General features: G+C 38.6%; 1 protein-coding gene across 1 annotated transcript in view; it reads right to left on the bottom strand.

Annotated features, from left to right (window-relative positions):
- LOC125229286 (homeobox even-skipped homolog protein 2-like) overlaps positions 1 to 17,334 on the bottom strand; it is a 109,858-nt gene that overhangs the window by 74,131 nt on the left and 18,393 nt on the right. The window contains exon 3 of the mRNA XM_048134083.1: positions 11,277 to 11,515. Coding sequence (XP_047990040.1) covers positions 11,277 to 11,515 — 239 coding nt within the window. The remainder of the gene's footprint in view (positions 1 to 11,276; positions 11,516 to 17,334) is intronic.

Here is a 17,334-nt window from a genome sequence, read left to right as displayed (position 1 = left end):
ATCCAAAATAGCCATAAGTATAGGTTTAGTTTTTATCTTTACTTCTGGTTCAAGAGATTTCAAATTGACATGGAAGTTCCTTAGAGGAGCACTAAGAAAGGATTTTTCAAAGTTCACCTCCTAGCATGATAATTTGACAGGGGCAAGGACAGGGACAGGGACAGGTACAGGGACAGGTACAGGTACAGGGACAGGGACAGGGTCAGGGACAGGGACAGGAACGGGATAGGGTTAGGGATAGGGATAGGGATAGGGATAGGGAAGGGATGGGGATAGGGAAGGGATAGGGATAAAGATAGGGATAGGGACAGGGACAGGGACAGGGACAGGGTCAGGGTCAGGGTCAGGGTCAGGGACAGGGACAGGAACGGGATAGGGTTAGGGATAGGGATAGGGATAGGGAAGGGATGGGGATGGGGATGGGGATAGGGAAGGGATAGGGATAGGGATAAAGATAGGGATAGGGATAGGGATAGGGTAGGGATAGGGATAGGGATAGGGATAGGGATAGGGGACGGGGACGGGGATAGGGATAGGGGAGGGACGGGGACAGGGACGGGACGGGGACGGGGACGAGGACAAGGATAGAGATAGGGACGGGGATACGAATAGGGATTGGGGTCGGAATAATCGGTCGGCAATCGATATCTAGGCAGTGTAAAATGTAGGCGGCTCAGTGGGAAGGGATTAAGTAGGCATTGGCGAGTATCCTGCATCCGTAATAACTATTACATTCAATGTGCTGTAAGAAGATCGTTGTTTGCTTACCTTTTATATGTTTACGTTTGCAGTAAGTATAAGCAAAATGGAAAAAATTGTAAGCGATAATGCAAGGAAGTACTTTTTACCCTACCGACCATAGCGTCGAGATACTGGCTATGTGGGTTGTATGAAGTTTCCCCAGTATAAATATTTATATAGGTAAAATACATACATATTCGTACCTACTACCTAAGCTGTGGTCGCTGTGTAACAATTCTACAATCATTGCAAGAATTTCATTTAAAACAATAGTAATATGTGTAAGGTACAGTCAGCCAAAAAAGTGGTTTATCACTTTTCAATCAATAGAGTCGAAAAGTGGTAAACCACTTTCTTGGCTGACCGTACAGCAAATAGATCAGTTACAATGCCCCCCCCCCCCAGTCGAGAATTGCCCCGCTTTACCTTAATCGAAATAATCGCGGACAGATGTACCTACAAAGAAACCTACGGATCCAAATGAAAATCTTATTTTTTGTAAACGTTTCAATAAGAATATTTTTATTACGCGGGCGAAGCCGCGGGTAAAAGCTAGTTTGAATATAAATTCTACCACGTGTGAGTATAAGGTTATTACTTGGGCCGTGTTATTGATTTGTGGAGATTAAGGTACAATTTGCTTCGTAGCACATTTATGAGACGATGCTTGGGATACAGGTTTGTATTTTTATTACGAGACCAAATTGTTAACAATAACAATTGTTTTACAGGCACCTAATCCTGCAAGGATTAATGTAAATTGAGAGAATCCTTTTTGTGATTGTTTACATTGCTTATTCATAACATATATCAGTAATATAACTTTGTTGATTTTATACACTTCGTGCCCATCGCACATTTGACTTATTTCTTATTTAGCTTTAAGACTAACGAACACTTTATTTACTACATACGAGTACCTAGCTTTAAGCAGTAGGTATTATCCGCTCACTCTCATACCCTTGAGAGTGTATAAGAGTGAATGGACAAAAAAGCAAAACAACTAATTGCAGACAACTTTGGCCTTAATTCTAAGAAAACAAAGTTGCTTTAATAGCTGCACGGCTAACCATGAAATTGAAATTAAAGTCATTAAATTTGTGATAAATAACCAAATAGAGTAAAACACGTAAAACTAGTCCATTTAGACGACATCCAATATATGACAGCGATACTTAAATGCTATTGGTTGAAAATCTTAAGTTATAATTGAGATAATAAAGATAAAAAAATTACCTATTACCATTAACAATTAAGGATAAAATAAACAGTCCCCTAATTTCCGAGTAAAAAGTGTCAGGAGCACTACACAAACACAGATGTGTAAAAACGCTTAAACGAGCGTGGGCCAAAGAGTAGAAATATATGACGGTGTTTTACACAACTAGTTATTTTGGATGTTACTAGTTAGGTTGAATGATAAAGCAATTTGTATGGGTTTTGCGTAGAATAAGGTTTTAACTCATAGTCTATAATGCCCAAACCCTTATATCTCTCTGTAAACAATAACAGAAAGTTATTTACATTACTTACTTAATATAAAATGTTAAATAAATGGGCTAAAACTTTGGAACGGTGATCTGAGAGAAGTCCTTCTGCTTTAGGAGACGCCCTTCGAAAACGAAAAGCTTCTATCGAGGAAAGGCTTCTCCTCATTCTAAATAATCCGTCCCTGCTTTTAAGTAACTAAAATAAAAATACGTGAAAATCAATAATTAAAAAAAAAATTTAGTCATCGACGGATTCTATTAATGTTCTTGTATTTTTTTTTATTATACTCTTTGCCTTTAAATGCTCGGCCGCGGGAGACAAAAACGCACTTAACAAATGACATATGGTGAGAATGGGCGAATACAGCGTGTTCACTAAAAAGTGCATGAGAGAGAGAAGTATAAGTAACAGTATTTAAATTAGTTATGATGTCCAGAATGTTGTAACACTTGTAACTGTATGATTGAGATAAATCAAAATAGTACCTACATTACGATACAAGTGCGTAAAAAAGGAAGTTCGAAACGAGTGGCGATAAATTAAAACACGACCGAAGGGAGTGTTTTAAATCGACACGAGATGAGAATTTCCTTTTCGCACGTGTATCGTACGACGTGTTTCAGTACAGATGAACTTCCGAAGTTTCGAGCTGTTATATAATGAACCCACTTCTCGCACTAATGCGTAAAAAAACACCATCTGTACTGAAAAACGTCGTACGATACACGTGCGAAAAGGAAATTCGCATCTCGTGTCGATTTAAAACACTCCCTTCGGTCGTGTTTTAATTTATCGCCACTCGTTTCGAACTTCCTTTTTTACGCACTTGTATCGTAATGTACTATTTCAGTACAGATGGTGTTTTTTTACGCATTAGTGCGAGAAGTGGTTTATTATATGTCAGGTCGAAACTTCGGAGGGCCGTGTGTACTGAAAAACGTCGTACGATACACGCGCGAAAAGGAAATTCGAACTTCCTTTTTTACGCACTTGTATCGTAAAGTACTATTTTGATTTTGTTTATGAATAGCTGGTATTGTTGCATGTTGTAGGCTCTGTGCAAGTGGGCAGAAAAATTAAAGTTTGGTTTTAAATAGATAGGTAATTAGGTATGTTGCACATTTTTCATTCTAATTTGTAATAATTTACTTTCATTCATTAGAAAAATAGTTAACAGTATAAATACATATAAATGTTTATCTGTTGGTTAAAAACTTTGGCAGCACTTTTATGTTTGTGTCTCTGGAACTTCAATTTACTATCGCAGATTAAAACAACAAAATGCCTTCATACGAATATTAATAACGAGCTATATAAAATTAGACAGATACCTAACAAATCGGCACCCACATAAAGCCTAACAGCAACTCTAGAATAGATGAATTATTCAAATGATGGAAACTGAATTAATTTCAATTTTAACCCGCCTGTATAGTCTAATCCCTCCGGACGATTCAATTGATTAGACAAGTGTACGAATTTCATCCTTATCTCATAGATCACAAGCTTGAAAGTTAGTTTGAGCTTGATCGGGTTATAATAGTTGAAAGCAAAGAAGTGGATCAATTAGGACTGCGTATTGGAATAACATTTATTTTTAAAACAAAAGTGTATTAACTCGAACTTACAGCGATGTTACAAATTATTAGTAAAACCGTTGTAATAAGGTCGAATTTAGCTGTCGTTATATCTTGAAATGTTTCTCTTCATTTCAAAAATGAAGAATTCTCGGTAGGTAGTAAAGCGATGGTTCAAAACAAGCGTTAATGATCTGATTCGAGAAATAAGGGTTCAGAGAAGATCTATTTGGGAGTTGGGGGCTTTTTTCTAATCTAGCGGGAATAAAAGTGACTGGAATAGCTTTATGTTTGACAACTATCGATTATGGCTGGTCGTTAGACTACGCTTGGGAGAGATAAGTTAGTACATATTCTATTCAATATTAACTACGTTACTTTAGTGTGTTTTTCACATAATTAAGACTGGGCCTATATTTATTAGATTAGGTACTTATAGTGCGAATATAACTTTCAAAATAGCAGAAACCCTATTTGCTGAATTTTACCACCCCTCTTCCTCCCTTGGATGTCGTAGAAGTTGATGGTGGGATAGGTGTATATGTGTTTAATTGTGGTGTGGGTAGGCTAACAACTTGTCACTGCTCTTGCTATCAAAATTTCAGAGAATTCAGAGTAGGTAGCACTGGAACTTGAGTACTTTTATGTGCTCTGCTTATCCCTTTGGGAATACTATGTGTATGAAATGGGTAGTAAAGATAAATATTTATGCTTTTCGTTAATGAACATAATGCATTTTGGACAGAAATTCCAGGGAGCACGATCTAGGGAGCTATGCTATGTACCAACGCGCAACGTAAGACTACCGATAGCAAAATTAAATTTGGAAACTATAATAACATTTTAACACCTAACATCAATCTAAATATATAAAAGAAGAAGCTGACTGACTGACTGACTGACTGACATATCAACGCACAGCCGAAACCGCTGGTCCTAGAGATTTCAAATTTGGCACGTAGGTTCCTTATATAGTGTAGAGGAGCACTAAGAAAGGATTTTCCAAAATTCACCTCCTAAGGGGGTCAAATGGGGGTTCAAAGTTTGTATGGGGAAACAAGATTAGTTTGACTATTTTATTCGAAACTTCACAGGAAGATTCCTTAAAACATATGACTGAATACGTGTTTCAGGTTTTTTGAAAATTTTATCCCTAAAAGGGTGAAAAGGGGGTGATAAAGTCAAAAAATCAATATGGGTATCGTTTTTATGGTTTATCGGGTGGCTGATCACGATAAATACAACGTTTTTAAAATCTAACGAGGCGGAAGTTAAAATACCTTCTCCCCTGTTGTTGTGCAATGGGGTTTAAATATCAAAAAAATATATAAAAGAAGATATTGACTGACTGACTGACATATCAACACACAGCCGGAACCGCTGGTCCTAGAGATTTCAAATTTGGCAAGTAGGTTCCTTATATAGTGTAGAGAAGCACTAAGAAAGGATTTTCCAAAATTCACTTCCTAAGGGGGTCAAATGGGGGTTCAAAGTTTGTATGGGGAAGCAAGATTAGTTTGACTATTTTATTCGAAACTTCACAGGAAGATTCCTTAAGACATATGACTGAATACGTGTTTCAGGTTTTTTGAAAATTAAACCCCTGAAAGGGTGAAAAGGGGGTGATAAAGTCAAAAAATCAATATGGGTATCGTTTTTATGATTTATCGGGTCGCTGATCACGATAAATACAACGTTTTTAAAATCTAACGAGGCGGAAGTGAAATACCTTCTCCTCTGTTGTGGTGCAATGGGGTTTGAATATATAAAAGAAGATATTGACTGACTGATTGACATATCAACACACAGCCGAAACCGCTGGTCCTAGAGAATTTAAATTTGGCACACAGGTTCCTTATATGACGTAGAGGAGCACTAAGAAAGGATTTTTCAAAATTCTCCTCTTAAAAGGGTGAAATGGGGGTTCAAAGTTTGTATGGGGAAACAAGATTAGTTTGACTATTTTATTTGAAACTTCACAGGAGGATTCCTAAAGACATATGACTAAATACATGTTTCTGATTTTTTGAAAATTTGACCCCTAAAGGGGGTAAAGTCAAAAACATAATATGGGTATCGTTTTTATGGTTTATCGGGTCGCTGATCACGATAAATATAACTATTTTAAAATCTAATGAGGTGGAAAAGAAATTTTCTCCCCTGTTGTTGTGCAATGGGGTTAAAATATCCAAAATAGCCATAAGTATAGCTTTAGTTTTTATATTTACTTCTCGTTCAAGAGATTTCAAATTGACACGGAAGTTCCTTAGAGGAGCACTAAGAAAGGATTTTTCAAAGTTCACCTCCTAGCATGATAATTTGACAGGGGCAAGGACAGGGACAGGGACAGGCACAGGAATGGGATAGGGTTAGGGTTAGGGTTAGGGACAGGGACAGGGACAGGGACAGGGACAGGGACAGGGACAGGGACAGGGACAGGGACAGGGACAGGGACAGGGACAGGGACAGGGACAGGGACAGGGACAGGGACAGGGACAGGGACAGGGACAGGGACAGGGACAGGGACAGGGACAGGGACAGGACAGGGACAGGGACAGGGACAGGGACAGGGACAGGGACAGGGACAGGGACAGGGACAGGGACAGGGACAGGGACAGGGACAGGGACAGGGACAGGGACAGGGACAGGGACAGGGACAGGGACAGGGACAGGGACAGGGACAGGGACAGGGACAGGGACAGGGACAGGGACAGGGACAGGGACAGGGACAGGGACAGGGACAGGGACAGGGACAGGGACAGGGACAGGGACAGGGACAGGGACAGGGACAGGGACAGGGACAGGGACAGGGACAGGGACAGGGACAGGGACAGGGACAGGGACAGGGACAGGGACAGGGACAGGGACAGGGACAGGGACAGGGACAGGGACAGGGACAGGGACAGGGACAGGGACAGGGACAGGGACAGGGACAGGGACAGGGACAGGGACAGGGACAGGGACAGGGACAGGGACAGGGACAGGGACAGGGACAGGGACAGGGACAGGGACAGGGACAGGGACAGGGACAGGGACAGGGACAGGGACAGGGACAGGGACAGGGACAGGGACAGGGACAGGGACAGGGACAGGGACAGGGACAGGGATAGGGATAAAAATATGGGACGGGGGCGGGGATAGGGATAGGGGAGGGACGGCGACAGGGACGGGACGGGGACGGGGACAAAGATAGAGATAAGGACGGGGATAAGAATAGGGATTGGGGTCGGAATAATCGGTCGGCAATCGATATCTAGGCAGTGTAAAATGCAGGTGGCTCAGTGGGAAGGGATTAGTAAGTAGGCATCGGCGAGTATCCTGCATATTACATTCAATGTGCTGTAAGAAGATCGTTGTTTTGCTTGCCTTTTATATGTTTACGTTTGCCATAAGTATAAGCAAAATGGAAAAAAATTTAAGCGATAATGCAAGGAAGTACTTTTTACCCTACCGACCATAGCGTCGAGATACTGGCTATGTGGGTTGTATGAAGTTTCCCCAGTATAAATATTTATATATGTAAAATACAATATTCGTACCTACTACCTACGCTGTGGTCGCTGTGTAAAAATTCTACAATTATTGCAAGAATTTATTTAAAACAATAGTAATATGTGTAAGGTACAGTCAGCCAAAACCAGACCGTACAGCAAATAGATCAGTTACAAAGGCCCCCCAGTCGAGAATTGCCCCGCTTTACCTTAATCGAAATAATCGCGGACAGATGTATTTGGATGTGTGGTGTGACAAGACTAGATAGGATTCGGAATGAGTATATAAAAGGAAGCCTGAAAGTAGCACCAGTGACAGAGAAATTGAGAGGAAGTAGGTTAGCATGGTATGGGCATGTAATGCGGAGGGATGAAAGCAATGTTATAAAACGAGTGGTAAATATGAAAGTGGATGGATACAATGGTAGTGGAAGGCCTAAGAAAATATGGATGGAATGTGTGAACAATGATATGAGAGTGAAAGGTATTAGTATGGAAATGACGGTTGATGATGATGATGTATTTTACAAAGAAACTTACGGATCCAAATGAAAATCTTATTTTTTGTAAACGTTTCAATAAGAATACTTTTATTACGCGGGCGAAGCCGCGGGTAAAAGCTAGTACCAAATATAATATTAATTGCCACCTGCTTTTTATTACACAGTTTACTGAGAAAGAGGATCATGTAACAACTACTACGCTAGGAAAAGAGTCGGACTTAGCCCAACGACTAGAGATGGGTCGTGGGTAAATACCCAATCTACCCACCCAGGTATTTACCCGGTAAATACCTATCTACCCGGTATTTACCCGTATCTACCCAAATTGACGGGTAGATTCATTTCATGTTGGACATGCTGATTTGTGTTAAAATGGAGATAAATACTAAGTTAGTGGTTGTAATCTTTATACACAATTTAAAACAAAGCTGTTCAGTCAAATAGACAATTAATTTTACAGAAGTTTTAATGCATATTTTTAAAAATAATTAAAAAAATATGTTTTATGTGTGCTTTTTAGATTGTATTAATTAGTCGTATTTATACGATAAAGATAAACTTCCTAGTACTGGTTGGAGGGGGTTATGGTGGGGTTAGGGGGGTAAAATGTATTTTTTTCATATTTCATGGAAACTATCATTAATATCGAAAAGTATTGTATGTACGAACTAAAGTAGACACAATTTCCTACAAAAAAGTTTATATGCATTTTTGTCATAAAGCATACTATGTATGAGTTATGAGCTTGAAAAAGATTTTTTTTAATATTTTTATTCACATATTTTTATTTACAGTTTTAATTTATCAAACTTATAATTTATATTAAAAGCATTTAAAATTATTTCCGTATGTCAGAGAATGATATTACACGATTTTTATAGTTGGAGTGATACACTAAAATCACATTTTATCTCATAGCAACCTATTCGTTCCCAATTTGAATAAACATTATGTGTACAATTACAAAGACTGACTTAAATTAATCTATTTTAGCCCAAACACCATTTAAAAACGTCAAATTTGGAAGAAAAATGAAAATACCCGCGTATTTACCCGCGGGTAGGTAAATATCGGGTATTTACCCGGTAAATACCCACCGTCGGGTATTTACCTGGGTAGTTACCCATCTCTACCAACGACGTAAACTACGTAGACGAAAGCGCCCTCATAGTGAAAGAGTCGAGCGTATTCGTAAACGTTTCAGAGTCGCTACTACGACTATGTATTTAAGCAAGATTATCCATAGAAAGATAAGCAAAATTCGGTAACGTTAATAACCTTTTAACGTCTATTATCAATACCAATTAGCGCTGGCTACTGCCACGTGGGCCTGCTTTTTGCCGCCCGTTTTTTGCCAGGTCGTTAGTGCTGGTAGTGCGTGCGTTGTTAATTGACGTCCCCGACACGTGGGGGATGACGGCACGTTTTTTATTTATCATGGATTTGTCTTGAGACTGCCTATGTTCGCCATATTGATTTTCATTCCAGCATTATGATTATTATGAATTTGAGAAAGAGTGCCGATTAAAATACCTACTAAGGTACAGAGGCATCAATTGGTAAACACTACGATAGTCAAAACTACAACTTTTGACTATGGAAAACTGATAGTGTCAGACCAAGCTAAGATTGCAACGATTTTAATAGCCCCGCCTGCGCATGGGTATATGTTGTATCTCAAAGAAATTTAAAGTTTAAAATAACATTTGTACTGACGGGGCTGTCAAAATTGCTGCTAACTTACCTTTGTATAACTCTATAGATAGATTCTACAGTAGATAATACATTGTCTTTTGCGCTGAGGGGTATTTCTGCTTTAAAGAATTTAGGGGACACTAGTATCTCCTCTCGTTCCACTACGATCAACAAAGCTCTTGAATCCGAATAAAACACAAAAATATGCCTACAAACTGAATCTAAATTTCCAAAATCAAAGCGTCACTTTCCAGCCACGAGACGGGGCCGTCACGACACCGACACGCGTCTCATTACGCCGCTAGTTTTAATTAGTGCCGCCATATGTGTCTAGTCACGTCGCGGGGGACTCCCCCCTCGTGCCATACTATAATTATCTCGGAACGTTTAATAGTGGTCCAAGGTGTTGTATGGTTACACAATTAAAACATCACAAATACAATAAAGTTCTCTACGTTGTTTATGCGAATTACAAATGAACTTGGGGCTCTTTAGGTAGTGCGAGAACTCGCATGCGAATTAATTGCAATGTGTGTGTTGATCCTGAATAACTGTAAAGCCAATTGTCTGCAATGTAACTGAAATCGCATGCGACTTCGCGCGCCGTCTGAATGAGAGTTAGCTTTTGTTGTGCAGGATCTGAGATTGAATTTCATTTTACACTTCCGTCTTTAACTGGCTTAATATTATATTTCTAATGGAAATAAAGATACAGATGTAGTGCGAAAAGGGTTTCCTTCGGAAACGTTCGTATTTGTCATGCTAGTTCAGTCAATGTCAGTATATCTTGTAGGTACTGAAACTGACTGAAATAGCATGACACGTTCGTACGTTTCCGTAACAATACGAAGGCAACTCTTTTCGCACTACATCTGTACATTGATTTGTTTTATATTTAAATATTTTCAATGAATGTAAGCTTTATCCCTATTCCATCTATTATTATTTAGGTAAATATGAATGCCAATCGAGATTATATCCTCCTTCTCTCGAAACTTGCGCCCGCGCAAGGCGCGTGTACTTCTAACCGTTTAATTTAGTAGAGTTTCCCCGAACCACACGACGCAAGCTGTCATTTGTTTACATTTACAGCTGCAACGGCTTCACACTATCAATGCCAGAGCCCTCCTTCTATCGACAGTACTACCCCTCTAAACACGTTCGATTAGAGTCTATTATAACTCGAAATATATTCACAAATAAGTTGGGTAATATTTATGGGCATATTGACTAATTGCGTGCCTGAGTGATCAGTAATACGATTCGAAAAAGTCAAATGTTTGCTCAGTTTCCGACAACCCTTACGTCGTTCTTAGTTAAAGTTTTAATGATCGAAAAAGGTTTGTCTAAAGTGACATATGGCTGCGGCTTAATGAAAGTTAAGTGTTGATGTAAGGATACTTAAGATTTTGTGGATTTCAAGAAAATGAGTTAGGTTTATTTATAGGTCCAAATTAACGATGTGTAAAATAACGTGTTAGAACTGTATTTATCGTAGCGTTTGTGATATTAATCAAATTAATTAATCGTTTTGGGCGTTTCTAATTAATTTTTTAATTATATTTCGGTTTACAAGAATTCCTAGTGTACTTAATGTTTCATATTTGCAGAAACGATGTAATAGGTATTATATTAGGCATCAGTCAGGTATGCTTTCAGCAAGGCGTATCAAATTTTACCGCAAGTAACATGGTAGCTGCCAATGTCCAGTGATGGGTATCACAGGACATTGGCTCTAATCATCTTTTAGCTTGTATTCTAAGAACTAATTGACTTACCTGAGTCTCAGTAACATTCAGCAGCTTCGCCATATCAGCCCTCTCCCCAGAAGACAGGTACTTCTTGACCTCGAACAGCTTCTCCAGCTCAAAGATCTGCCGCCCCGTGAAGGTGGTCCGCGCCTTCTTGCGGCGCGCGCCTCCGTCCTCGCCTTCCTCGCTGGTGAGAGAACCCTCGCCTCCGAGGGGCGAACGAACATCTTCCGTGGATTTTTTACGCTTGATGAGTTTGGAGGGATCTGAAAAAAGGAAGTACGTGTATGGATAGGGTTAGAATTATGTGCAGTAACTGCAGCAGATATGTGGTCGATGGACACAAGAGGACGTCAATGTCTCAGCTGTCTAAGTATAAAAGGATAAAAATACTTATAGCTTAATACTTATAGCTTATAGCTTTAGCCAAAAAGTTGGACATTTTTGCTATTTTAAGATGTGTTCGAAACATGAATAAACAGTGTTTACTAAGTTACAAAATAACAACATGTTATACGCAGTATTTTGAATTTATATTTTACCGTCGGTATCATATATTGTCCCAACTACATTATACTACCTTAGAACCAAGCAACTAAAATAGCAATATTAGATAAACCATTGATATTATTATAGAACACTTACTGATACAATGTAAGTCAAGCTAAATCCAGATATGACAAGTGTATTTGCACCGCATATTGAATTCGTCGAGAAGATTATTGCCGGGAAGTGGCAGAAGGCGTGACAGCTACGTACGAGCAACGCCGCTAATATAAACCTCAATAGAGGTGAAATGGGTCTACCTATTGACAGGATATGAACATTATGAACTCAGAAGGCTACCGATATTCTTGTATTTTAAAATACAAAGCAACGTTTTCTTTTAAATAGTGTTCAGCCCTGGGGGTCCAGGCAATTGGTTTTGAAATAGAAAAGGGGCCCTGGTAAATCTAGCTGCTACTAGAATTACAAATAAGTACCATACCTTACAGCAGTAAGTACCAGACTAAGGCCCTAAGTTTCTCTTGGTTAATTTCGATTAGGCACTTGGCTATTGTCTAAGTAAATAAATATAAGCTCTAAATTATTTCACATTGGCATCACTAAATTAACCTTGTAATCTTCTAAACTTGTAGAACAATACAGCCGGTTATTTCAAGATTTTATAAGTACCAATTATGTAAGGGCTAAAAAACCAGTATAGTAGACGGCATTTTAAACTAGCTATGCCAATTACTTATCATTCCTGCGATTTTTTGTCGCAAGTCCAACATTGAACGGGGAGCCATTTAAAAATGAATGATACCATCCCCAATCGGTCCATCAGTCAGCCACGCCGTCTCCGGTCGTTAATTCAGTTTGCTTGTCGCCAATTAAAATACTTGGCCGCGTGCTCGAGTACTTGGCAGCTCGGCAGCGAGCACGCCCGGGGCGAGGAGTGTTTGGATTGCAACTAAACTCACAAAGGAATGGTTTTGTTGGATTGTACGGGAGCCCTATAGTTGCGTTAACGGGAAATTGCCAGTTTGAAAACGTTTCATTGTTATTGGTTATAAAATTGGTAAGTTAAGTAAGTAAGGTAGCGATGGCTGATGCTGATGTTTGTGCCGCATTGACACCTTCTTAACTAGGTACAAACTAAACCTCCTTGTCGGGTGTTCTACTTAATTATGACAAGGTAGAAGAAGAATGCAAAAGTGACAGTTCTGTCAATGTCACGTAAATGGAGAGTTACGTGATTAAAATTATTACCGGTTACTTAAACATATTAATTTAATTTATTTTATTTTGGTAAGTCACCTCCAGCTGCTTTTCTATATCACCTAGGCTTTGATAGGTAATCCCATAATGTACTTAATGTGTGTAGCTAATGTAGGTGTATACATAATAATTCGATATATACCTACACACAATAAGGCCGATAGTTCACTATCATATGTTTATCATAGAAATATGATCATAGGTCTGTATGCCTCCCTTTTTTCCAACGTGAAGAAAAAGGACGGCATGTCGCCTATGATCATATTATTTTTCTATGATAAACATAAATGTATGATAGTGGACTATCGGCCTTAGTCTTAATTACCCACTCCAGAAAATAAGCGTACATTAATATGCAATTTTTAGCTACGAATAGTTTAGTTGTATGTATTAGTACTATGTAGGTAAAAGCTAACTGGCCAATCCTTTTGAAAATTACCGCACCAACTGTACAACTTAACATTTATCCTTATTAAGATTCTCAATAATACCTGAGTAAAGACAAATGCTAAACAGTAAAGGACAGGCTATTCCCTGGGAATGGCGGCGCCGTAAACATTTGATGAATTTACAATACGGTATTAGACCCGTCCGTCCATTTGATTTATACATCTACAAGTTGCGAGCGAGAAGCGATTAGATGAGGAGGGCTCTTAAACTTACTCATATAGGAAATTTTAGTACAACAGTGGCGCGACAGTCAGATATTAGTAAAACGGGCGTTTTTTTTAACTGAATTAGAGATTGATGGCACTAACTAATAGGTATCTCGATACTATGTCGCTTTATTCGGGCTGTAGTCCGAAGTATCTTACTTATACTTTTATTTAGAATGACCAATTAGTAAACAAACAATTAACTATATTGTGTTATCTACTTACCATGTTTTCAATACTAATACTAATTGCACACAAAATAGGTAAGTATAAATCATTACCTCACTTGAATCATAGACCGCAAATCAAGCTTATGGGCCGTTCCCGCCTCCGCTTATCCCTCGCAAGCTGTCTCTGTTTGATTTAGTGGCGAGTCAGTTAATTGCCCCAGTAATGACGTTCCTTGTTTATAGGTTATCCTGATTTAGGTAATTATTGGTAGCATTCAGCTAATGAACGTTAAAAGGCCCAGTTATAGGCGCCGGGTGCTTAAGTGACGAATAAAACATCTTTTATTGGACCCTTCGGAATTGAAACGTTTGAAGATATCGGATAGATTTGTATTGACCATCAACGGATGCCTTGTGGCACTTCATTCTTTGTCGTTCAATAATACAACACTATTAAGATGCCTCAGCCCCAAATAGAAGCTGTTAAATTTGGATCATGACAGCGTTTCGCCACAAAATAGATAGTGAAAGCAAATTAATGGATTCACAGAATTAGTGAAAATATATATAATACGCAACATACGAGTATGTACTACTCTCCTCAACCACGTACCTACATTGTAAGCCGCTATTATTGTGTATAATTAACCAGTAAACATTTTAACAAGTATTTAATTACTAACATACCTACGTGAGAGAATAAAGTGAACACATCTATTACTCGTAAACGACGAAGCGCCAGCAGTTCTGCGAACGCAGCGGTCATCAAAACACGAATGTTTTAAGTGTCCAATTGTCCACTGCAGGCGCAAATGCAGGGATGTGAGAAAAGCTCACCGCGCCTTGCTCGGCTCCGACAAGCAGTGGAAAATATTACGGCCATAAGTAGATATATTATATAAGGAGTGAAAAGAGGCGATGTGACCAAAATTATGTGTTGTTTTTAAGTAATAGGTATACTGACGCGGCGCTCAAAACTTTCTGAACACGCACTTATGTATCGATAATATGTCAGCACTTTGGCCGCTTCGATGTATCTGATGGCGACTGTTTGACCTACTATGTATTTGATCAAGAATTTTGTTAAGAGTTTTGAATGATTCACGGTTATTTTCATTAGACTTATATTGACCGCCACTCCTCTCTCGTCACTCTTTAACATCCACCCGCCTTCGTCAGTTTTCCGTGATCATGATGCATGCAACTGCGTCTCGACAAAAATCAAAAAAATATCGGGAGCTCGACAAATATAATAAAAATCAATTTATACACCTGCCAAAAAAAGGTAATCACGGTCTATATCCCGGTCAATATAAGTCTAAGAATTTTGTTACCTACGCGGATGTGTGATTTTAGTAAGATATACGTATTTCCATGGCATTTCGGACAATTTTATATTGTTATAATCGCAATATAAACTTTCACGTCCATCGTGGAACAAAACAATACTAAAACACGTTTATCAACGTAGTAATGAAATTTCGTTCCTTGATTATTTCTAGCTTTCACAAGCTCATTTACGAGCTATTCTCGTTCATGTTATACTTTTACCCAATTACAAAGTGAGTACAGGGTAATGTTTTTTATCAGTCCAAAACAAATATTCAAGGTTGAATAGTTTTTATCGTTGCAAGTGTCAGCATTTTCAACATATTCTCTTTGTACACACTTTCATCAACACATTTTTGACTGTATTTCCCAACCGCTATCGCTCCGCTTGTAACGCCGTCGCACGCAACCGGCACCTCCAAAAAGATATCCATTACAACACCTTACACGTGAGCTCACGGCACGGAGCTGGCCAAAAACTATAAATAATCACCTGCGACTATAACAGCACGTGCAAAACTGACTCATAAGGGTACTTCTCATCTTCCTTTTTACCCTCGATGATTCCGTGAAAAAAATTACCTACTTAGGTTTTTTTCATTCATAATTCAATTTTTTTTATTCACATTTTAAAAGTGTTAATTAACATGATAGGTCTTACATAAATTGTAATAATTTATTTTAATTTTAATCTTCATAAATTATGTGGTGGCCTGGCGACGTGCACAGATTTCGTGGGCAAATACCCCGCGAAGGATACGGGCAAGCTTTGCTCATGTGCATTTCTGCCATCATCACCGTCAGTGTTCCCTTAGTCACGTTAAACGACACCCACCGAGAAAGGGGGTGGTGCTATTCTGTTCTGATGCCGGGACCACACGGCACCCTACTTGGGTATTAAAACCATGCGAAATGTACCTTTTTCATTTTAGATCGAATTCTGAGTACATATTTTCATTCTCAATTCCGGTAATCCAGAATCCACACCAGCTTCATTGGCTAAATCTATGAAGCCGCGATGCACCATCGTCCTCTGTTTGAAGCCGACAAACATTTGTGTGATGTGGTATTATTGTTGTATGTATTTATATTGTCAGCTCTCATTTAGTACCTATAGTTAGTACCCACAATACAAGCTTTGCTTAGTTAAGGGCTATAGCCGTACATATAGTCAATCGTCCAAGAAAAGAGCGTACTTCCATCTTATAATGCCGGCAACGCACCCTTAACCCTTCTCGTGTTTCGGTTGCCCTTGGGCGGCAGTAATCTCTTACCTTATCTCATAAAAAAGAATCCCCCAATATTTCTCTACATGGGGTCCTTTCCTAAATAATGTAACGAACATTTTTTGTGCTAATTCAAAATTTTGAACATAACCTTAAAACGCAAGACTACTTTCCCCGTCTCTAAGTCTTATACTCATGTTTATCCAGCAAGGTATTCGCTTCCTGCCAAACCTCAGCAGCTGGGCCCCGTCGGCCGTCTATATGGAGATTTACATCTTCCGTCGGGCTGTTTGTTTAGACACTTTAGCACAATAGCGTCGAGTTTTATTTGCGGTAAGAGATGTGCGGTTTGGCTTCGGGTTATTTGTTACGAAATTAAGAAGTGCTTGTTACTTTTAATGTTTTGGCTCAAATTAGATTAAGGTAACTTAATTATACTCGAAACAAGAATATCAAAGTAATATAGTAAGAGAGATGTAAATAATCAATTTTAAAAGTGCTAGTGTTTATTTAGAGTAAAAACAATGATTTTTAAGGTTGATTTGCTAAATTTACAAAATATTTTATTTTAGAAAATTTACATAATGAAATTAGGAACAATCATATAACTCAATAGTTAACTGAAATGCTAAATAGGCCCTTGAGGCATTATAGGTATTCAATCCAATTCATTAATCAAAATATTTAAATTATTAATAAAATTTAGATTTTTAGGTAGGTACATATTTTATTCAATAATGTTTAAATTTTTATTATTTAGAAATACATATTGCAAAAAGAAATCCTCAATAGAGTAGGTACAGTGCATTTCTATACAGTTTCGTTTTCATTTGTCGTACAATACTGGCAGCTTACTCAATTTCGCAACGGAAAGTGATATTAAGCGTACTCGTATCGATACCAACTTCCTCATTTTCCCCGCAAATTAAACGCATACTTT

This window comes from Leguminivora glycinivorella, chromosome 1 (assembly GCF_023078275.1).
Source record: "Leguminivora glycinivorella isolate SPB_JAAS2020 chromosome 1, LegGlyc_1.1, whole genome shotgun sequence".
Lineage (NCBI taxonomy): Eukaryota > Metazoa > Arthropoda > Insecta > Lepidoptera > Tortricidae > Leguminivora > Leguminivora glycinivorella.
The sequence above is the reverse complement of the archived record's forward strand: the minus strand, read 5'-3'. Positions and strand labels throughout refer to the sequence as shown.